Source organism: Cottoperca gobio, chromosome 17, assembly GCF_900634415.1.
Source record: "Cottoperca gobio chromosome 17, fCotGob3.1, whole genome shotgun sequence".
NCBI lineage: Eukaryota > Metazoa > Chordata > Actinopteri > Perciformes > Bovichtidae > Cottoperca > Cottoperca gobio.
The window spans coordinates 18,185,112-18,209,660 of record NC_041371.1 but is presented as its reverse complement, the minus strand read 5'-3'; the positions used below and the strand labels follow the sequence as shown (position 1 = coordinate 18,209,660).

Here is a 24,549-nt window from a genome sequence, read left to right as displayed (position 1 = left end):
CTAATATGGATGAGGAACGAGCTACAGACTTCTGGTAAGCTTCCGCATTTCTGACTCCATCCAATGAGATATTCATCATTTTTAAACTCGTAGTCTTCAGCAACCAAAATGTGCCTCTAGTGACATCACTAAAGGTAATTTATCAGACTTTGGAACTAGAGGGATGAACATTATTCATAGTTGAGAAAACAATCTCGTCTCAAGAGCCACTTACTTAGGTCTGCAATTTACGATAATTTTCTTTAATCTCTTCATTATTGTTTAGAAAATTAGGAAATTGTAAAAAAAAATGTCCATCTCAATTTTCAAGATCTCAAAATGATGCCTTGAGGTTTTATCCAAGACCCAAGAGACCAGGCATGCAGGAGGAAAAGAGCACGAAGCAGGAGGAGAGGAATGGCAATGAGAGTCTCAAGATATTCAGTTTATCATCATATAAAGCTTAGAAAACTAGCAAATATTTACATGTGAGAGCGTGGTACCAGTGGATTTTGCTTAAAATGTTATTTAAATGATTAATACATTTTCAGAAATATTTTCAGATAAAATTGTACATTATTCTGATCACTTTTAGGACTTATTGTCCATGTTTGCTTAAATGTTGAACTTGACAGTTCATTCTTGACCTTGAGCAAATTCTATCTGCTGATGAAGACCATGTGCCAAAGTCAACCATTCTTGGTGTTTTGATGACGGTGGTGGAGAGCACTATCTGACATGTCACTCCAAAATCTCTCACAGGTGTTCAGTTGGGTTGTGATTTGTGAATGTCATATCATAAGATTCACATCATTTCATACACATCAAACCACTTGGTGACCCTTCGTACCTATTATGGAAGCACGGGCCTTCCTTATATACATATCCCAATATGCTGGGTCGGTATCAGCGCTGATACTGATTCCACTTTTACACAGTCACACAGGGCTGTGGACAGAATTTTGAGCATCATAGCAACCCCTTGTGCACATTATTGTCTTATTTATAAACATGTTTATTATTCATTCTTGGCGTTGTCACTGCAAGAGCCCCATTTTTTTTCTGTTTTTCTCTGTATATTTGTTGTATTGAGCCACTTTATGAAGAGTAAATTCTAGCTTCCTGTTATAGTTGAGAAGTGATTTGTAGTTGTGACCTCATGTTACCTTACACACAGACAAATTACCTAATGGGATCAATGCAGTGAGGTATAAAGGGGAGCCCTTGTATTGGAGCGGTATCACCTAATATCCTGCTGTAAATTTAAGATCAAGGGGAAACCTCTGGGTCTGAAAAGTGAAAGCAATTGGGGAGTAAAAGTAAACTTAGATTTTTTCTAATGGCCCGCACAGGGCGACTGTTAGTTTGTAAAAAGAAGTGCGATTGTATAGAAGTCGATGAGAAAATGGCTCTACTTCTCACTTTATCTAATACATCAGTAAACATTTTCATACCAAGTTTATGGCGTGAATCCTTTGAAGTCTTTTTCAATACAGCATTTGTAAATGATAGTACCATTTTAGAGTAATAAACAACAAAGCCAGGTATGCTTTAGAGCGGGGCTACCTTGTGAGGGACAGGTCGCTACCTCGGTGTTGTCTGGTTTGGGTGCTCTTCTGTGGTTCCGTCTTAGAACTTTTCACAGCGTGTTTTCAATTCATGAAAGTTAATTGTAACATTTTGGTTGCCTAAAAATTACTTGTTCAGCGTTCGGTTGTACTTTGCACCCTCCCGTGTCACTTCTGGTTCTAAAAAAACCAAGATGGTGAAGGCCAAAATGCAAAACTCTTGTCCACAAACCAATGGTCACAGTGACTGCGTCCACTTCTTGTATACAGTCTATGGTTATGGTATCAGAATTGGTATCAGCAGGGAAATCGGTGCATCGTCAGTGTTGCTCCTTATTTATTCATGTGTTTTCCTTTTATTTGTCACCCAGATGTATATTTGAATCTGAGTTTCCAGCTTTTTGTTAAAAAATCTTTTTACAGATTTTCTGAGTGAATCTCAGTGCAGCGCTTTATTTTCTGTTATGTGTTTACATTATGCAAGTGGCTCTCCTGTTTTACCTTTTTTTTTTTTTTTTTTTCTCTACGCTTTTCTCTAGAGAGCATCAGGAAGGTGCTGGACAAGCAGGCCATTAAGTTTGTGCGAGCCATCAAGCAGGACACCCGGAGCGGCAAGACGGAGGACAGGATTCTGGTGAGAGACGCCAACACCCTCACAGCCACCCCCACCCCCCGTCCTCTGTCACACCAGGTCACCTGAAAGAGATATTCATTGTTAAAGTGTCTTTACGAGTTAGGTGTTGAATATGGAACAGAATGGCACTTGCTCCTTGCAGACAAAGTGGAAATCAATGGAAGTTAATTGCAACAAATTGAAAGAGCCATAAGAAGTCACAGATTATGCATCCTGAGACACAACAGACGTGCTGAAATTCAGGCTTAAGACAGATGCTGCCTAAGCAGAGCAAAGTGGACATGGCCTACTGAGTCCATCCTCAGAGTTTATTAGATGTGGCAGGATGGCCTTAATGCCACAGGCAAGAATTTGGTATGTGTATGTGTGTAAGCCGGACATGGTGTACGTACAAGGACATCTTTTATTGTTTTTATCTGAAGAAGAAGCTTGTGCGAGTGTATGCCAGAGGGTGTGTGGGCAGTCTGCGATGTGTTCAAGGAGGTTGTGTGAGCCAAGGCCACCTCTGTTATTGAGGAATTGTCAGTTAGTCAGCCACTGATCAGTTACTCACACACAGTTGCTATGCGCAAGCTCATTTCCTCTCCTAAATACAACAAAAAAGACAAGCTGATAAGCACATCAAAACTATTAATCAGTACTTCTCTGTTTTCCGTCTCTTCCCTATCTCTCCCCCCAACGCCTCCATCATTACCACCCCTCCTCTATTTTTGTCATCTCCTCTTTGTTTCCTCTCTCCCTCCCTCCTTATCTGTCCATCTCGATTATTCTCTTCCCCGTCATCACCCCCCCCCCCCCCCCCTCCCCCTAACACCACCATGCCAGTCGCCTCTCACTTTCTCTCCATCTCTACCCTTTATGCCCTTCCCTCTTCCCTCCATCTTTACTCAAACCTGTAAAAGGGTATCGAGCTCTTCTTTCCATCAGAAGCAATTCAATTAGGACTCTGCCTTTATGAGAGTTTTTTTTTACCATCCAAATGGGCCTTGGCTGCTGCTGCTGCTGCTGCCACTGCTCCAAATTCTTTCAAGTGGAAGGAGACGAGGGGGGGGGTGGATATAAGCATTCATTCTAGCTTGTTGTCAAGGTCTCCCCCTCTAAAAGGCAATCTTTTCACTCTAATGGATACATTTGTTTGGATATATGAAGGGTGAACAGACGAGGGAGTTTGTAAATAGTTTGTTTCAGTCTCTGGGTATTGTGCACAAATATTCACTCGTGCTTGAAAATGTCTTACAAGGTAGTTGGAGAAAGTGGAATATTTTAGGATTGCTTTCTAATACGGTGATGATACTTGAAAATAACATTTCTCAGCCTGAAGGCTTCTTTTACCTTTTTTTTTTTTTTTTTATATCCTCCCTTTCATCTGGATCCTTCCTTTGTGGCTGAAGTAGATTTAGCAGGTATAATCTGAACAAGATCCTAGCTTTCATCTTGATTCCTCTGGTTTGTTTAGTTTGTGGACAGAAGGAGTTCTTGATGTTGTACATCAAGTTTATATCGACGTCTTTGTTCTACATCTTGCTCTTTCTTTTTGCCTCCTTTTCCCTCCGGAGGCTGCTGGTATCCAGCTGTCTGGGTGTGTTGACTGTACCAGCCATCATGCTGCCACACACACATACACGCATACACGCACACACACACGCGCTGGGTCCCTCCACCCATCTCAGACAGACGCAGGGAGGACTCAGCATGACATCCAAACTGAACCCAGGGCAATGCGTTGGGGAGCATCAACATTCATGGTTCCATCACGGAGCATGCATGCACCAACATATACACACACACACACACACACACACTCATGCGTACAGTTTGACATGTGCAGGACACACATGGTGCACCAAAAGTTCTCTGCCTACACACTCTTACGGCCATTATTAGATCACCCTATTTGAAGATTAGAGGCAACTCGGAAAACAAAGCATCTTCAAAGGCAGAGAGGGGGAGAAAGACGGGGAGGGACATCAGGGGGAGGAGGGGGTGGTTGTGATGGAAGAGGAGGGGAGCGTGGCCCACAAGAGGAACGAGAATGGAGGAAGGGGAGAGAGGGAATCTGATGTGTTGTGATGCCCCAGTTGCCGATTTGGCTCTTCCGCCACTTATTTATCCCGATCGGTCCCTTCGTTTTATCCTCTGTTGACTCTGTGGTACCAATGCTCCCACCTAATAACGGGCCTATTACTGGCTGAGATTGCCACTCTTTGACAGTCCTGAGCACACTCGGGCGCCTCAGACGCTTATTTCCACTTAGGTTACGCAGAGGTCTGGCTCATGGGACTGTGGTAGGGCGGAGGTTTGAGGTTGAGTTAGTGGTGCAGCATTTAAAGGTTACTTAACCCAAAAAAAAAAGTTTGCAAGATTTCTATTTAATTATGCGCCTCTAAGAAACGATAGAACAAAGAAAATGGATTCTGTTTCTGACCCAATGCTGGCTTGTTTTACTATGAGTATTTCCCAAAGCGTCAATCTAGATTACGCCTTTACGTTATAAATGTCACCATAAGTGTTATTATGATTAAATGTGGCTTTGTTGAATTATATTTCAGTTCAGTATCACCCTTTATTTGCCTGATCACTGACTAAGTCAAGAAAAAGTCCCAAAAATGTAACTGAACATGTTTTATAATCACAAGACTCTATATTCCATAATAATAATAATGATGATGATAATATAATAATATTCAGTTTTTGTTATAAAATAGAACTAAAGATAACAATACTACTTTTACAACCAGTAGACATTTCTACTGATCATGTACAGTATTTGATTAATTACAACGAAGTAATTCAACTTTTTTGGGGGGGTATTCATATACACCATACTGTTAAATAAACTATCTGCAACTAAACTGATGAAAAAATATATAATTACTTATGAAAACTTAGCCACGTGCCGAGAGATTTTTCTGCCACTAATTTCTTGGAAGCCACCTGAAAAGGTCTAGTTCTGAAAACTGCAGTGCACCCTGGGAATCTTTCTGGGCCTACACACGGCTACATACAAGATATCACAGCTCAAAATGTGATCTACTTGATGTTTTGAGAGGACTAATAAATCGCTAATATAATACTTTGTGGAGTTTTTTAATCCACTTTTTATTTTCTTGATATTCTAATGCTCTTACACCATATTATAATTCAACTCCCATTTAGCTTTTTTAAATAGAGTTCTTCCTTTTCTGAATCTTGAGTCTAAATAATCGACAGTGTGTAAGTAAGGCCACATAAGAAACTTGTTTGTGTGCTAAATCCCATTGACTTTAAACTTGCTGCAGTTGGCCAGTTATTACAGTTACCAAATGTGGACTCATGTACTGGCTAACTGAGCAATTTGAGACTTAATGAATACCAATAAATAAAAGTATAAAGCTCATTGGTGCCAAGATCTGCCTCATGTTTGTAGTAAATCAACAACTTTCTTTAAGGTTTCTTCCTCCTTTGTGTCCTAAACTCAACTTTATGAATCTCATTTTCCTTAACCTTTGCTTGTTATTGCAATTTTGTCGCTGTTTTTTTTAAATGTATTTTACTTTCCCGCTGGGAATCTATCTCTTTAATTATTGAATTTTATCGCTGTTTGGAATAGTTTAATTGCTTCTGTTCCTCAGCTCTCTGTTCAGTGTAAACCACAGCACTGACTTGTGCTCAACTGATTTGTCCAGATCCTGAGGTAATTCAGTGGTGGTAAATCAAAGTCTACGTAGTTAGGATTCTCCCACAATTTCACAGATCAAGATTAGTTAATCAGCATAACGTGCACTACTCAGCCGGTAAAAGTGTCTACTGTGTTTGATAAAGCAACCGAGAGGATGTCGTCACGGTTATCCTGGCTTGGGCTTGGAGACAGTTTGAAGGACACGGACATTTGCCAGGCAGAGATGGTCGAATGAAGGGACACTATTAGTTGCATCATGGGAAATGTGGGGAGCTTAACTCTTAATTGGGACTGAACGTCATGCATGGTTTGATGGACAATCTTTTGTTTTTGACTCCCGAGTCATGTGATTTGTAAATGTCTCCTGGTAAGATTTGAATCTGTATTTATAAATGTTTTTGTAGATGGATGTAATGGACACAAAGGTAACATCTGATCTTTTGGTGCTCTGACAATTTAAGGGATGTGCTGGTATCAAATTTTCATGCCTCGATTGTGGCCAAACATATGACAGTATTACCACCATTATCAGCAAATGTTCCTGAACGGTCCATAGACAAATATTTTTGTAACTTCTTCTTTATATGGGAAATTCTATTAAATTGTTCGTAATAAAATATTGACTATTAAATAACTTTTCTCCAGTACTGCACAAAGTTACAGGACCTTCTCTCACCCAAAGCTAATTTCAAAATAAAAGGCAAATATAATCCATCTGAAAATGTAATTCCAGTAAATATCACAATACAAAACTTGTGCTCTGTTTTTAAAAAAGTACAAATGTAGGAAGATGGCAAGTAGGTTGTTCCCCCAACTTGTTTCTCTCTTTCCCGCTGTGTGCCTGACGTAAAACCATCATGCGTGTGTGGAACAGGCAATAAATGGGCAACATGAGAAGTCGCGGCCGATCAACTGAAAACCGGCCAATCGGTGCATCTCTAGCAGTCAAGATGTCATAAAGGATAGAGCTCCCCACATAGTCGATGAAGGGAGACCAGATTTCATTATATATCCGTTGAAACAGAAGAAACACATGGAAGTCATCATCATACGGTAACTCCACAGTCGGGGTTTTTGGACATGCACCCCTCTCTTCAGCGTATCCTTCTTTCCGTCTCCCGAAAAAGTGGCGCGAACCCCCAGAAAGTGCCGGTTTCAGGAGTATCAACATAAAAGCATATTTAACAAAATAAGACTCCTCGAAATTTTTTTTCCATAATGAGGGTGTCTCACACACTGCCTCGCTCTCGTAATGTCCGTCTGTCTCTCGTACCACTCGCTACTTTTGCGCGCTCTTTCCCTGCATCCGGTGGACTGTAACCTGTAAAATCCATAGATTTAGGAATTCCCCTAGTGGCCGTTAGCTGTAAAAATCCATAGATAAGCCGCACTGTTATATAAGCCGCAGGGTCGCAAAATGGGGAAAAAGTCGCGGCTTATAGTCCGGAAATTACGGTATTTTAAAGTAATCCATTGGAAGTAAAGTTTTTATTTTTTTATCTGAAGACATCTGTAGCCTTCTACCTTAATCGTCAAGCTAATAATGAAGCACACTTTATAGCTTTCAACTGGATGGATCTCTCACTGAACGTTACCACTCAGCCCAAGTCATGAACAGAGTAGCTAAAGCCAGACGGGTGGGAGCCTCATTGGCTGTGGTTGCTCTGCCTCTGTTGAACTAATAGAAAGGTTCTCCCTAATCAAAATCAAACCACAAATAAAGACGAGAGCTGTGCTGTGTCCACGGTGCCGTCTGAAAACAGCGGCAATGACTGTAATTGAAGCAGTCAGGGGTATTGTTAGCATCAGTAAGCTTCACCGCTAAATATAGTAAAACCTGTACACCTGCACATCTCTATTTACAGCATCAATCTTAATCAATTTGTGTCTTAATTGACATTCTCTTGCCCCGTGTCGTTCCATTACTGATTCATTGGAACTGATTTGCTGCACTTTCACGAATACCTTGAGAATGTGACTGAGCTTCTTCAATTTGAAGATGAAGAGAGGGGGAAAAAAAGCGGAACATATCCAAAGGTTCCCTTTTTCTTTGTTTTTGGGAGGGAGAATGTTTTTGACTCACCTGGTCCCAGTCCAGATTCAAACTCAGGATTGTTATGCTCCACATGGTTAATGTTTTCCACAACAAACGTCTGCAGGACATTAGACGATCACTGAGGCTAAAATTGAGCCAAAGTTTAACCCGCTTTTGAATGACTTGTTTTTCAAGCTATTAAAACCAAGCGTGCTGGTATACAAAGTTCAAAGCATGAGACTGAATAACACTGAATTATGTAATCAACATCGTCATTTTAAATGGGGAAACTGGGCCTGGCTTTCATCTCCGAGGATGCTTTGTTGCAGAGAGACTCCAGCTGCGCGTTGGACTGTGAAAATAAGCCGAGCAAAGCATAGACGGCCCGCGCTAGCAGCAGAATCTTCTGTTCTTTCAGCCCCTCAACACCACTTCCTTATTTCATGTAATGGCAAACATTACCACTGCATCATCCACGTTTCCTTTTCATGGCTTTTCACTGCGAGATGCTCAGTGTTGGAGTACTTTTCTATGCAAGTGTCCGCAATTTACCATCTGACGGTGCGCGGCGATGCGCTCTGTGCTGTAATTAGGACTGTGCTTTCTTTTGATTATCATAACACATGTTGGTAGCCTATGGCGGAGAAGCTATGAAGTGCGACTGCTGACCTTCTCTCTTCCCCTGTGAGAAGGAGGGAGAGTTTGATTGAAAGTGTGTGTGTGTGTGTGTGTGTGTGTGTGTGTGTGTGTGTCGTCAGGGCTGAGAGGCATCTCGGAGTATCTCTGCCTCTATTTTTTATCTCTCCATCCTATTCATTTTTCTCTCCCTTACTCTCATTGTCCTCATCCCCCTCTCTGTTTTCCCATCCATTTGGCCTCTCCCACACTCAGTGCTTCCCTCTCTCATCCCACTTTCTCACATTTGCGCAGGTTTTTTTATCCCCCCCCCCCCTCCTTTTTTCTCCTCGCATTCATCCAGTCCCTACTTCTCATCTTTATACACTCTCTCTCTCTCATCTCTTACTTCCATCTATAGTACAACCCCGCAACCTCTTCCCATTATGTCTCCTTTTCTCTATCCTTTTTTTTTCTTTAAGCGGTCCTTTGGGTTTTCAGAGCACTCTCTCTTTGCCATTTGTTTGATTTAGACACATTGGACTGGTTGGTTTTTATGAGAGAATCTGGAACAAAGATGTGTTTTTTTTTGAGTTTTGCATTTATTTCCTCTCATTTGGTTTCGTCTCTCTGTTTTAGCCACTCTAAAGTTCACTTATAAAGCAAGACCTGGGGCATCTGTGCTTTCAAACCCCCTGTCACTCACACACACACACACACACACACACACACACACACACACACACGCGCATGTAAGCTGACAGATTGACTGATGGCAGGGTTGTGCTCTTGTGATGCTGAGTTCACTTGAGTGATGATAGCCGACTGAGTGTGTGTGTGTGTGACAGAAAGACGGGCGAGTGTAGTCTAAAGCCAGCTTAGCAAACTATTGTACATCATTATATGTCTAAAACGGAGTGTGTGTGCGCTGTACTAGCATGCTAGACCTATGCTAGTTTCAGTGTTGTGTGTTATGTGTATAAAATGCCCTTGTGGCCGAGCCAGAAATACCGCAGGCGGCCAAATCTGGCACTGATCCTCAGCTTGTTCCTCGGAGGCAGCGCTGCAACACACACGACCCAGAGACACACTTTGATTTGCACCATCTCGTTTGAAGTGCAAGACCCAGAGCCTGACAGCTTATGATTAATATAAGCCCCCGCCCTCTACCCTCTCAGCTGCGTGTGCATGGGAATGGAAAGAGATACATTTTGTTGTTTTCGTGCACGTACTGCACACGCACTCCCACCCTGTCCTCGCAGTCTGCTTCAGGGTGCCGGCTGGCTCTTTGAACTAGTGCTTCTGACACAGCAAGGGCAGCCCTACACCTCCCATCCCATCGCCTTAGCCCACCAGTCTTTCACTCCCGCCATTTCCTCATCATTTTTCGAGGTTGTCACCTACAGTGTTCTTTGCTGACCAGGTCAAAACAAGTAGACAATCTCACCTCGAGACTCTCGAGGAGGATTTCCTGGGCGGACAATGAATCTTTGACGGGCTTTTAGGATAAAGGTTGCCAGAATTTTGGTTGTGCCTATTGGGGTTGGACTTTAGCTTTGGGTATTTGTGCCAACTAATATTAATAGTGGGTTATATTATCCTTATGATTCTATGCTTCAAAAATACATTATATTTTTGCTTTAGAAAAACTTCAAGGCCCAGACACTCATCAAAGAACTAGCTGCAACAAAGTCCGACGTCTGTTGCGTCGTCGTCTTGAAAACGCAAAGACTACAGCCAAGGGCCAACTACCACGTACATTCTGCGTCTGAGTGAGAGGAAATCCCTCTCCATACCAGCGTGTGGTGATGGTCTGTATTCCTCATTCAAAAAAGGGAAACCAGAAGAACAAGGACTGCAGATATACAAGGCGTTGTTTTGATACATACTGTACATGAAACAAAGCCGCGGCAAGCTAACACTTTGATGATTTATTGACCCGCAGACTCCTCTCTCTCTGCTGGTCTTTGAGAACAGCAAAAATACTCATTACTACTTTTTGATTATCAAAACAATACAGAGTACGATTTCACTCCCCAAAAACATATTTGGCGGATTGTACAGCCGCTGGTTTGCCGTTCACATTAACCACATAACAGCCAGCAGTGGCTAATTCACGAAATAAATGTTAATGCAGCTTTTACAATGTAACACCGTGTCTACACGGCCCACGCAGCGACGGGTTCGGACCTACGTCTGGGACTACACAGGATGCGTTCAGATGCAGTACAGAATGTAGGTCACCTGCATGTTGATCGAGCGTAAAAACGCCAGTTTAGTTTATAAGTCACATGTAGGTTAATATAGGAGCAACGGCATAATGAAATGTGTTGGACGAGAGAACGGGTTAGCTATAGTATAAATATAAATGTAAAGATATAGCACTATATACATTATGAAAAAGAGGATTGGAACTATAAGGACTAAAAGTAAGTGACAAGTTTATCCAACATTATTGCACTAAGTGCAATGAGAATAAGGAATGACATATTGGATGTGAGGGAATAGAATGAGAGAAACGGATAAATAAAAGTATAGCACTGCACATGAAAGAGGTTTTGTGTGAGAATAATAAATCAAACCGTAAACAACATCAATATTGCACACAGGGTTGGTATCAGTCCTCCTGTGTAGACGCGCCGTAAAAATGAGAAGCCTGCTAACTCCATTGATCCTGCTCTTGATATTATGGAGGGCTATCGGGTGCAGCGAGGTTGTGGTGAAGGGACATTTTAAGTTGGAAGGGAGACATTTGGTGCGCCTCATATATTGAATGGATATCCCTTTTCTTTTCGTTACTTTTTTTCTACACTTCTGCACACCAAAGTAAAAAGTAACTGTCTTGAATATTGATCGTTTATTATGATACTTGAATGGGCTGTAAATGATGTATCAAGACAGGACAAACCCTACGCAAGAGGCCTTGTTCAGCATCGGAGGATCAAGTCGACACCCGTCAGCGACTCTGCATTATTGATGCCTCTGTATACATGATGAGGTCTTCTGTCAGCTCGCAGGGCTTGTGAAGGGAGAATATGCTTCTCTCTTTTAATTTTCTCACTACATCCCACCTCTCCCTTTTCCTTTTTTTTATGGAATGCCTCAAGGTCTCATGACATCCCCCCCCCCCCCCCCCTCCTTCCTGTATTTATGCAACAGAGTTTTCAAACTTGTCATGGCGCTGTGATTGGACTAACAATCTTCTGTGAAGGCCCCTCCACCAGCTTAGTGTGGAGATTTTATTCTCTTGGTGGGGGTATCATTCTGTAACCTCCATTTTCTTTTCTTTTTTCAACTGCTCTCCCTCGCCCCTGTCTCCTCTCTGTGGGAGTCTGTTACGGATGTCTTTACAGTTAGGACACTGGGTTGATCTGTGAGGCGAGCCTTGCCAGGAGTAGGTGTAGTATCTGAAGACTTCATTATCAGGAGGGAAATCTGGTGTCTCCGTCCTTCTATTGCCTCCTCTATCCCCCCCCCCCCCCCTCTCTTTGTACGTTTCATTTCCTTTCTTCCTCTCGCCGCCACACAGCGGGGCGCCATTAGCCATTCAGCGCAGAGAGGCCTTGAGGAATTGAAAGCGACAGAGCAGAAAGAGAAACTGAAACGGGAAAGGAGACAGGGGAGTTTTGGGGTTGAGGGCAAGAGGGGATGGAGTGAGGTGTTAGGGCGGGAGCACACCCAGACAGGGCAGAGTGGCACACAGGGGAGATGGAGGGATTAGGGATTAAGGAAGAAGATGGGAGTTGGGGGAATGAACAGTTTTCCATGGAGATGAAGAGAAATTACAGAATGCAAAGGAGGGAATGTGAAAGCCAGCTGAAAAAAAGAGCAAAACCAAAGTGTGGCCAAGAATTGTAGTACGAGCTAGGGAGGGATATAGATGCAGAGTGCATGCATCGGGTATGCTAATTGTGGATTTTTGAATTATGAATGAGATTAATTACATAGGCAGATGTGAATATATTCACATTTTCTGTCTCTTACTTTACCCCAGACCCTTTTTTAAATGGTAATTCCTTTCACTGTGGCTCTCTTTTCCTCTTTTTTGTCGTTTTTCTTTCTCCCCTTTTTCTTTTACCATTAGTTTCCTCCCTGACGCAATGAAGCATCTGTTGAATAAGTGCTACTTTGTTCCATCAACACAACTTAGCGGGATAAATCGGACCGACATGTGACTCTCAATCTCGCCATAATATTTCTTCCACACACACCATCATCATTAGCTTGCTAATGTCTAGAGTGCTTAGCATGACTTACGAGTCATCGGGATGAGCCGCAGAGATGATTTGCTCTCTTTTATGGGGTGTTTATGCTGTGCTATTTTTTGCTGCCATTTGCATTTTGTGTTTCCTGCTCTGTGACAGAAAAATGAATGTGTTCTCCCCTCAGGTCCTGGCAACATGGAGACTGTATCTCTTTGCTGTCAAGGTGCCCACCAAGGTAAATGCTACCCCGCTCAGTGGAATTTTATGGCTTTCACTTGCTATGCTTGATCTTATGGTAATTCGCAAGAGATGTGACACAAAAAAAAGTAGCAGATTTTCAGAGCAGGAGAGATAATGATGATGACTGTGGGGATGATGTTTTTGAATGATAGCGATTTACAATGATGATCATGAGGTGGCAGGTGGGATGTTAAAGCAATAGTTTGTCACTTTGGGAAATGTTTTTATTCACTTTCTTACCGAGAGTTTGATTAAAAGATCAATACTACTCTCAAATTTGAATATGAAGCTACAGCAGTTGGTTAGCGTAGCTTATTGTTGCTAATACACTTTATGTATTTGTACACAACCCAATGTGTCAATCATTAAGCTTTAGAGGTGCTGGTTGAAGGCCTGGGAGATGTGGCCAAAAGCTTCTATTTCGTTATAGGTCATTTCGTATCTCGATAACAAGCTATATCACAATATAGCATGTTTTCTGGTAATTCAATGAACACATAGTCTATATGAAATAATCTCAAGGTAAAGCCTATTTTTATATACTCCTTTTGTGCATTAAATACTTGAGAAATTACAAGTATTTTCTCATTTAATTGAAACCATAAGTGCAAAATTAACAACTTTAAGTGAAATTGTAGAGCACAAACTTATGTCCAGCTGCACACTGACTGTTTACATGCAGGCACAAAACTGAGTGATCAGATTTAAGACAATAGTTTGAACGGAGTTTGATCAGATTTTCAGAGAAATTTAAAGTTAGTATGTGCTTGTTATTATTATTTAGATGACTTAATTGTGTATCACCAAATCTCAATATATGATTCCATCATGGTACGATTCAATGAAAGACTATGAAGGCAGATTTTGTTGCCTTTGCACAGAGCCAGCAGTTTCTCCCTGCTTCCAGTCTTTATCTTAAACCAGCTCACCGGCTGCTGGCTGTGGATTCTTATTTACTATACAGACATGAAAGTGGTATCCATCGTCTTATCTCGGACAATAAGCGTATTTCCCAAACTACTACACAAACTCTACTACTCAATAATTCAAAGGAATTTGAACTTGGGTATTATTTATGTATCATGATAACAGCGCATCCGAATAACTGCTGAGATCTGGGACAGTGGCAACATCACAACAACAACAAAGTCTTAACATGGCAAGAAACACGGAGCGGTAAATCAGACGGGCTGTAAATAAGTCAACCGTTGAAGTGCTTAATTTTCCTTTGTTTAGAGTGGCACAGTTCCAGTTGATCCATCATGGCATGGCTGGCAGAGAATTGCACTGATTTTCTCTTCCAGACCCAGCAGTACTTTCTGTGTGTCGTCTCTGGAGGCACGTGTAGCATTATAGGGGCAAGCGTTTCGACTGTCTCTACACAAGTGTTTGGTCAACTAACCTGTTGCACAAAGCATCCAGATTTTATAAAAAGCCTTAGTCAGGATGTTAACAAGGCTCTCCTGGAAGTCAGAAAGATAAAAGTTGGAACTGAGGGCATCCAAAAATATAAATAATCATGCACACAACTACAGTGAGCACAGTAAGTGCCCTGTGATGGATGTTTGCACCAAACAGGGTAATGATTGTACTGTTAGCATGTTAACTGTACAGTTCAGCTCACTGGGTTTACATGAAGCATGAATGATCCTGTTTCTTGCTCCATCGGACTTCTTTTAAACTATGTTGCTGCGTTCCCAGATCTCTTACTTTAGTAAGTACAACCTCATGGTTCCCACGGCTTCTTAAAATCTGAAGGGTGAAAAAATCAAGGCCATGAAAGTTATTTTTTTTGTTTTTTAAACGACATAACTAGACATCGAAGTTTGTTTGATTTATTCCTTTTACTTAACATTAGGAACTTTAGTTGTTACCTTAGAGCTGGGGTGTCAAACGGGGTGACTTTGCAAAGTGTAAAAATTAGTTGTTTTGATCATAAAGTAAAATACTGTTCCAGATACCCGTGACAAATGTTTTGTGCCTTTGTAGATACACTGTGATCTGTAAGTTGTAATTCACATGTGTAAATGATCAGCTGAGGCATACTATTGTTGAAATTGCACCTCTTTTTCTTAAGAAATGTCAGGTTGTTCATAATGTTTTGTAAAAAGATCAAATAGAAACATTTTCAGAATGTACGTGTACTTTTTGCACTAAAACGAAGGGGAACATTCGGAGTTGTCGTTATTTATAGGTTATTATGCTCTGATTTTACTGGTCTGTCCCACTTGAGATCAAATTGTGCTGCATGTGGCCCCTGAACTAAAATGAGTTTGACACCCCTGCCTTAGAGCCTTACTCTCTTTGTAATTGTTGTTCTTTGTTAAAGCCTGCTAATTATTACGATTCTCAAACTATGCTTTGTTGGGTCCTTAAATTTAATGGCGTTGGACCTAAAAGGTTCTTGAGAAGGTTTGGGAACCCTGAATATTCCTAGTAATATAAGGCCAAAACCATGAAAGTAAGTCCCAAACTGTAAGAAGTAATAGAACAAAATAGGAATGTTGACACCGCATCAGTGTGGACCACAGTGATTGTTTTCCTGCTGTTTTCAGATGGAGGTCACCTTCAACTTCTTGGAAATCCGAGCGATGAACACCTATCCAGAACACCAGGTGACACATTTAAAACCTGCTGTTTTGAACATTCCTAGCAGTGTGAAGTTTTATTATTGAAAAACTGTCGTGTCCATACACAGGTTGTCATCGACACAGACAAGACCACCTACTCGCTGAAACTACAGACCCAGGAACAGCTGGATCACATGGTCAACCACATCAACTACGCCCTCTCCCGAGTCTTCAACAACTCCATTTACGCGTAAGCATCTCCGAACACCGCTCGCCTCCAGCAAAGAAACAAGTCTTTTTTGTTTGTTTTGTATGCGCTGAGGAGCGAAGACAAGTTGGCCGACATTAACAGCACTCGACAGCGCGTTGACAAGTTGGCAGCTTCACTTTCGGGGCCGGCTTTTTTCTTCAGCAGCCAAATGCATCCTTGTATTGCCGTAGTTTGCATCCAAACCCATTTCTGTGTCACGGTAGACTTTAACACCCAGCAATCAGTGGGATTAAATCAGCCAACTGACATTGAGTAGGCTGTTACCTGAAGGCTCCTTTTTTATCACCCTTTTTTCTTTTCAAAGCAGCTTATTTAGTGTAAGCAACGAGTAGCAGAACACACACGTCACTGACGGAGCTATGACTCGAGCCTCCATTCAAACACGGCTGAATCTCCTGAAGTGGGCGCTGTATGTCCACTGCACTTTCTAAAGAGGGAAGCACACTGAAGAAAAGCCTGTTTAAATTCAAGCCCTGGAAGGTTTTGTCCCATGGTCATGTGAACGTATGGATGTGCAGGCAAGCAAGGCAGAGTGTATTCCCCTCTCTCTTGGGTCTCATCTACAATTTCTAAGAGCAACAGGATTGACTGTGCTCCGACTATTGACCTGCACAAGGCTATCTCCGCACTCTATCATCTTTCAGAACGGCTCTTTTCCATTAGGGCTGCGGCAGATGATTGCTTCCAGTGAGAACATTTAAAGAGAATAAAGACCGAGGGGAGGACAGAGGGAGGGAAGTTGTTGCGCAGCTTTGTGACTGATTTGTTTCCTCTGTATTGAAGTACACAATGCAGATAGTATAAAGATAACAGGCACATGTACACTCGCTGCACCAGGGGCGGGTGATGATTTACGAGATAAGGTGGGGATTAAGGTCACGGATGTGGTTAGGTGTTGTGTGTCATTTGTTGACAAATGGGATTAAGGATGGTGTGTGTTGAATGCAACAGTATAGTGGTGTAATCCTATCAAAAAGCCAAAGCAGGTAGAGCACAGTATTATGTACAAACACAGTATTTACTTTGTGATCCCAGTCCTTTCGGTTTTCTGCTTACAGCGTGCTTTTTGTCGAAGAAATATTTGAAAGAAAACCACCAGTAAGCAGAGGAATAAAAATGTATATATATTTGCAACGGTATCTTAAAAAAGCATCCCAGGGATCCATGTTTACAGTACGTGTTATTTATTCATCACCAAAGCAATGGCGTAAGCAGTTTCGACATTACAGACGTTCGTTTTCCATCTTAATTCTGACTGGAGCAGCTACGTATAATCAACGGGGGGAAAAAGTTTGCTGCAAATTAGCATTTTGCAAATGCAAATAAGACAGTGTTATTATTTTTGAAAAATGTTACGCAGCTGTGTTTCGTTTAGTGAATCTTTTTGTAAGTCAAATACTCTTTTAATAGCCTTATTTATTTAAGTCGTCTGAGAACGTATTGGTCGTTATAGTTAATGTCTTGCAGGAACGAAGCGGGAGAGTTATACTGGAAGCAGCCTTGTGCCAGTGTGGGGCGTTGCGAGTTCAGCGTCTGGCTCAATGGGCACTTCAGCAATAGCAGCTAAGGGAGGGGGAAGCATAATATTTGCCATCCACTTAATCCCCAAGCTGTAATTGGGACCAGAGGCTTTCAAATCACAACTCTAGTTCTCAAAAGTCCTCCTGAAATGATAAATATTGAAGACGAGATCTGTACCGAAAAGCTTCATTCATAATGTTGACATTCAAATTCTAAATCAACATTTGCAGTTTATTTGCTTTTCTATTCATTCTTTTTAAACCCTGTCTTTTTGCATAGTTGCAAATAAAGATTAAGCTTCACTAATCTTGGTATTATACCGTTTGTAGATTTAGATTCCAGTGGTGTTTTTTTTCTCATGTGATTTAAAAAAAAAAAAAAAAAAAAAAAAAAAAACCCTCCAATAACTCCAGAGTGTCCAAATATGAATAGATGTGAAATCTTCCAAAATTCACAAAATGTTTTTAGCAAACAAATTATTCTGCTTCAAGATATATTTGTTGCTGTTTAGCCTTTTTAAAAAAAACATTTTCACTGATTTTAAAAAAACAGTTTGCTCTCCCGCTTGCTGCACACAAAGGGAGGCCCGCACCTGTAGCAGTCTAACAGCACCATACATTACATTCAAGGCTTCATTCAAAAAACCTCAACAGAAGCTTTAGATATAAGGAAAAATAAGGACTTTGATGATCCCATGACCTTTCCTTTTTCAAAGTCCTACTCTGTGAACCCCCCCCTCCCCCTCACAGGAGCTGCGCTACCTTTGCAGTGTGTGGTGCAACCTGTTATGAGTCATTGGTTACCTTCAGGTTCCCATTGCTTGCTAACCACTGTCCTCTCTCCTGGAAACGCCTGTATCATTACAGTAGCTAGCACTTCTTCACAAAACGCACGCTGAGGCCGTCATTGTGAGCGTATTGGCATTCTGAAATGAGAATTTAGATCAAATAATTTGTCAACTCTGTTTCTTTGGTTTACCTTGCCCTATTTTACATTTACCATAGAGGAGAACACATATGAGAAATCAGGCAACTGAAATATTGTGTTGACGCTGCACAACACGTCCACATCTACTCACCAGGACAGTCGCATATACATTACAAATGTACATACATTTACACATAGCGACATGGAATGACATACAAAAATAATTGGTGTGAATAATGCAACAAAAGAATGTGAACCCAAGATAATCCCACTGGTGTGTTATGCCCGAGTCAAGACTTTCAAATAAAACTCCATCAGTTATTACAGATCATTTTTCTAACCCCTCCATTTTAACATGGTATGAACCAAATTATAACATAACCTGCTCTTTACCTTTTTTATGACAACCCTCCCAAGTGGTCTGAGTTCATAGATCTTTTAAGATAAACATTACAATTGGATCTCTTTTTGTGTTTATCTTTTCCTCCTAAAATGTCGATACAGAAGATACAACATTAGCATATTGTGGTTTACCCGGATACGCTAATTTGAACGTGATTAATAGAGCAAGTTACGAATACAAGTAGATTACATGTAGGGTAATGCATAAAACTGCATCACATTAGCACATATGAATATAAGAATGTGAACTTGTCTTTGTTTGAAGCGGTTTCTCCCCTTCCTCTTTCAGTCCTCCTATTTGTCGAGCAGAGGGAGACCTGACTGAAGGAAGTCACACGCTTTCACCAAACTCTGAATCGTCATTAGAGCCCCAGAAAACATGCGGTGAGTCTATGTTCCTGTCTGTGTCGCACAAGACACACACACACACACACACACACACACACACACACACACACACACACACACACACACACACACACACACACACACACACACACACACACACACACACACACACACACACACACACACACACACACACCGTCACAGTTCAGAATCCATCCACTCGCTGACTCACACCAAATCATGTTGGACACTCATCCTTAAGTGGGTCAGAAGACCAAAGTTGCTGGATGCACTCCCCTTCTGCTAGTAATCCCATTAATCTACAAGAAGTGCTCTTTCATGCTGCAATACTTTCATCTCACCTCAATATTTACAGCTAATCTCTCTCGCTGTCTCTCTCTCTCTCGCTGTCTCTCTCTCGCTGTCTCTCTCTCGCTGTCTCTCTCTCGCTGTCTCTCTCTCTCCTCTCTCTCTCGCTGTCTCTCTCGCTGTCTCTCTCTCGCTGTCTCTCTCTCTCGCTGTCTCTCTCTCTCCTCCTCTCTCTCGCTGTCTCTCGCTCTCGCTCTCTCTCTCTCTCTCTCTCCTCTCTCTCTCTCGCCCCCTCTCTCTCTCTCTCTCTCTCGCTGTCTCTCTCTCTCTCTCTCGCTGTCTCTCTCTCTCTCTCGCTGTCTCTCTCTCTCTCGCTCGCTGTCTCTCTCTCCTCTCTCCCTCGCTCTCTCTCCTCTCTCTCTCGCTCTCTCTCTCTCTCTCTCTCTCTCTCTCTCTGTCTCTCGCTGACTCTCTCACTCTCTCGCTGTCTCTCTCTCTCCTCTCTCTCTCGCTGTCTCTCTCTCTCGCTGTCTCTCGCTCTCGCTCTCTCTCTCTCTCTCTCTCTCTCTCTCTCTCTCTCGCCCCCTCTCTCTCTCTCGCTCTCTCGCCCCTCTCTCTCTCTCGCCCCTCTCTCTCTCTCGCCCCTCTCTCTCTCTCGCTGTCTCTCTCTCTCTCTCGCTGTCTCTCTCTCTCGCTCGCTGTCTCTCTCTTCTCTCTCGCTCTCTCTCGCTCTCTCTCGCTCTCTCTCGCTCTCTCTCTCTCTCGCTCTCTCTCTCACTCTCTCTCTCGCTCTCTCTCTCTCTCTCTCTCTCTCTCTCTCTCTCTCTCTCGCTGACTCTCTCACTCTCTCTCTCTCTCGCTGTCTCGCTGTCTCTCTCTCCTCTCTCCTCCTCTCTCTCCTCCTCTCTCTCTCTCTCTCTCTCTCTCTCGCTGTCTCTCTCTCCTCTCTCTCTCACTCGCTCGCTGCTCTTTCTGACTTCCTCTTTCATCTCTGGCCTGCACCCTTTTCTCCTTTTCATACATTCATCCTCTACCCTGCTTTATTCTATCTTGATCTGTTAAGGTCAGCCCTGGATTGATTTTGTTTCTTTCAGGAGGTTTTTCTGAGACCTATGCGGCTCTTTGTGACTACAATGGAATTGGCTGCAAAGAAGAAGTTCAGTGGGTGAGGACATTATACAAGCTGTACAAAACCACTTCCGTTTGTCGTGTTGTTTAAGAGACTCCTGTGTTAACTTACTGTTCTGTACCTCGCTGTAACTCAAAACTTTTTCTCTCCTCTTTCCTCTCTTCCCTCCTCTGTTCCAGGACGTTGACACCATCTACCACTCTCAGGACAACCGGGAGTTCAATTTAGTGGATTTCAGCCATCTCGACAGCAGGTGACGCAGTTTGTTGACATATTAACCACGATCAGTGTGCCAGCACGCACTGATTGGAAAGATACACACACACACACACACACACTTGTATCTTTCCAATCAGTGCGTGTGTGTGTGTGTTCAGCATTATTCGAGGGTGTTTATATCCACATCAGTGGGCATTTAAGGGACAGGAAGTCATTCGACAACTCAACACAAACTCATTGTATTTGATATTCATCATATTTATGTTGCGGTTAGTGGCTCACTGAAACCCTCAGATATCAGCAGACATTTAGCTTCTTCTTTATGATGCTCTGCCAGGACTGTACTTGTTTCCTGTTTTTAACTTTTGGCTGCTTTGGGTTTTTCTTTGACCGTCCACTGGCTGCCTCGCTGTTGGCTGTAATTCCTTGACAAGTGGAATAAATGATTAAAATAATTTTCAAAAGTGTAAATGCTGGACACAAGATGTTTACTACTTCACTTAAAACTCAAATTCAAGTTTCCACATCACATTAATGTAACGCAGCTCTCTCATATGAACTTCTTCTTCGCACGGCTCTGTTCACACACGGGCTCAAATCTGACATCACACAGACTTTGTACTTCGGAGCTGGCAGGGTGAAGTCTGTTTTTAATGTCCGTTTCAACAGATTTGGGTATTTGCGTTCTCACATGCAGCTCCTCCGTGTAATGTGTAGATAGTTTCAGGGTTGCAGTGCATGTGTAAAAGCGGCTTAAATTGCATATTGGACAATGATTGGCTCCAGACTGATCCTGCTGGTACGTGCACAGTTTTAAGATGAGCGCAGAGAAACTTTTCCCCGTGAGCGGTCAAACTGCACACACGTTATTCTGCACAAAGAAGGTCCAACTTTTAAAGTAAAGCAAAAGTAAGAAAAACACATTTTTGAGTGCAGGGGGAACCCATTTTGAAACAATATTTGACCAGCATTTTTAAGCAATAGCCAATCCATGTAGAAGCAGAAGTTGGTCTACAGGCTTTGCTCCGCTGTGCTGTCACTCTAATATAACATCACCAGCAGGCGAGTACCTGGGGAAACCCGTTGTTACACAGCTCTTTTGAAATGTAGCAGGCATTGGACCAGCGGGATTGTTCTTCGCCTGATCAGAAGTGGCTAAACGTGTAAAATCATGGAATTCAGTGCTATAGTTTGCCATCAGCGGTCTCTGTGTGATCGTGTACGTGACCCCACTTGCGTATTGCACGAGTCTTGTCAAATCAGTTCTTTCTTGGGAATTCTTCAATTTTAGACTGGGCACTAAGGCCTCACTCACAGCAGTGTGTGTAACTGAACATCCTTTTGCCGCCACTCCCACCAACTAACCAGGACTGAAAAGTTGTCATTTCCAACCCACTGTGCTGAAATACAGTCCCACAACAATAAAAACATATCCTTGCCCTAATACTTTCAGACTACTCCGTAGTTTTGAAAGACTTGTTCGTCCTCATTCTGCATCATGATGTTTTGCAGAAATTGGTTTCCAGACATCCGTCAGCCGCCGATTTCTCTGACTATTAGAGTGGATGTTTGTTTAACAAGACCCTCCCTGGGTAAAATATTAACTGTGTTGCTCTGTCATTCTCTCTGTGGCTCACTTGCTGTCTTGTGTCTCTGTTCAGTTGTGTTAGAAGTTTGGAAGTATCACAGAGAAGGGGAATGATAAGCTTGTCAGAGGCAGAATTCAGCTGTATAGTGCCATATGTCTTCTCCGCTACCTCCCCTCTGGTATCTTTTTTAAGTCCCCCATTTGATTTCCCAGACATATTGAGGAAGAGTGTACGTGTCGCTCGAGTGCTGCCAATCATAAAAAGGTTTGACGGCTGACACGTAAATGGAGCGTTCAACCTAGCTCGCTTGTCTTTTACATCTGAGGAATGTTCTGTCCTTAGATAATCTGCAGGCCGATGGAATTCCATCCCGTGTAGACGACAGTCCCGACGGGAGAGGATACATTCATTCTTAAAACATGCATTTCTCATCATAGGAGCAAAGCCTTGCTATGCTGGTAAATCAAAAAGCCATTCATAGAAGCATGATTGCAGCGGCAACTCATGAATATATTAATGTCGTTCATCTTGGAAATCACTGCATCGCTGTTGTTTCTCCACCGATATTTTATATAGTGTGATAAAGAGGAAGCCTTTGCGGGGGAAGCTGCTTCCCCATGCTGTTTTTTAAAGATCTTACTTTTAACATATTGTTCCCTTGAGCCCACAATCCAATACTAAAGACTCTCTCCCTGCTATTTTAAAGAAGATGTATCAAATTGGAACACACTGGGTACACTAGGGATCACCAACAGAAATGCAGGGAAACAATCATGAAAGGCTGCAAATTACTGAAGAAAGGATCTGAGGATCGGTCTTTCCATGATCTTGTGCCAGAGGCCATTTGTGGTGCATTACTCCCTTCCTCCCTTCCTTGTCCTTCCACATTTCCATCCTCTCCATCTCACCTGATTGAGCCCATCTAGCGTTACCGCGAGCGACAGGGCAATGCCTTTTCTGCTGACTGCTGTCCGTCCGACCATCGTCTCCGCTCATTCCTCCTGACTGAAAGCGGACACCTTTTTTCTCTGGCCCTGTTTCATCCTGTTGTTTTCCAATTCCTTTATTGTCTTCCCCTTTTTAATTTTTTTTCCTCGGCTCTCTTTTGAATCTTCTGAGTCACTCTCCTCCTCTCAAACACACACACGCGCGCGCGCGCACACACACACACACACACACACACACTGCATGTCTCTGTTGGTTGTGTCTGTCCACTGCACGTTGACACCATATTGCTGTGGGGATTGTGCGTGAGAGTGCGTGTGCATTTAGGTTGAGACTTTGTGCTTGCATATGTTTGTTTGTTTTATGTGTTGTTGGTGCACCTCCTTGTCTTGACAGTCACTCCTCTGTGTGCATACTCACACACATACTCACTAATAAGCCTGGATGCCTTTTCCAACTTTTCTCCAACTCTCTGTCTGGTTGGTTCTTTGTTACTGAAGCAGGACTGCAGCTCCACAGCTCACTGCTACCATCTGCATCACCTGTCACTGTTGGACCCGAGTCACTGTCTGTGCGTGGTTAGACTGTGGCGCTAATTTATTACCATACGGCATATTTGCGCACTTCTCCATCTGGCGATGATGGTCGGTTGATTCAACAATCAGCCAAATAGCTGTCAAATTGTTATGAATATTTATAATCCCCAGAGGAGGATTCCTAAGGCTTTAAGGGCCTTCTGACCTTTCTTCCTCCAGTGTCACCAATTAGGTCAGAATATCCGCCTTCCATTCTCACAAAGTGCTATAAATATTCATTGTTACCTACAGGTTGAATAATAAAGTTTTTGATGAACCCCGCCGACCTTCCGTCTATCACAATAAGAAAATATTTCACTTGCACATACAAACTATAAAAATCTAATGAGAACACAGCCATGAAATTTACTGAGCAGATCCACGCTCCCTAGAGGAGGAACCCTGTTTACTGTGGACACTTATCGTCCTCTCCTCAACTTTAGCGCACAAGCTATTAAATAAACATAATAGGCTTATTGCCATGAGATGCTCTGAGCACAGTTATGCACCCAGGGAAAATTTGATTTGAAGAACCCCGTGACCTTTTCTCCTGTAACCTCTCAGGAGAAACTCTCTATCTTAGCCCTTTTCCTGCTCAGGTCTAAGAATATCAATATCACAGTTCTCTGTTGTTCAAACTGTGGGCTGTAATAAATGGAGCCTTTTGAGTTTGCTAGAAATGCGTATTCGGATCATAATAAAGTTAGGATTTCTGTCATGACATGGATATGGGCAGCTCATGCTCGCTCCGTCTTTGTATACCCCATTGGGTGTCTGATCGGGTGGACATGTTCACACGTATACAGTCTG

At 42.4% G+C, this 24,549-nt stretch overlaps 1 protein-coding gene across 5 annotated transcripts in view; it reads left to right on the top strand.

Moving 5' to 3' along the window:
* Nucleotides 1–24,549, top strand: part of carmil3 (capping protein regulator and myosin 1 linker 3) — an 84,454-nt gene that overhangs the window by 3,472 nt on the left and 56,433 nt on the right. For all 5 annotated transcript variants that reach the window (XM_029453629.1, XM_029453630.1, XM_029453633.1 and 2 more), the window contains exons 3-9: nt 2,087–2,181; nt 12,879–12,929; nt 15,490–15,549; nt 15,633–15,754; nt 18,915–19,009; nt 20,377–20,447; nt 20,591–20,664. In XM_029453629.1, coding sequence (XP_029309489.1) covers nt 2,087–2,181; nt 12,879–12,929; nt 15,490–15,549; nt 15,633–15,754; nt 18,915–19,009; nt 20,377–20,447; nt 20,591–20,664 — 568 coding nt within the window. The remainder of the gene's footprint in view (nt 1–2,086; nt 2,182–12,878; nt 12,930–15,489; nt 15,550–15,632; nt 15,755–18,914; nt 19,010–20,376; nt 20,448–20,590; nt 20,665–24,549) is intronic.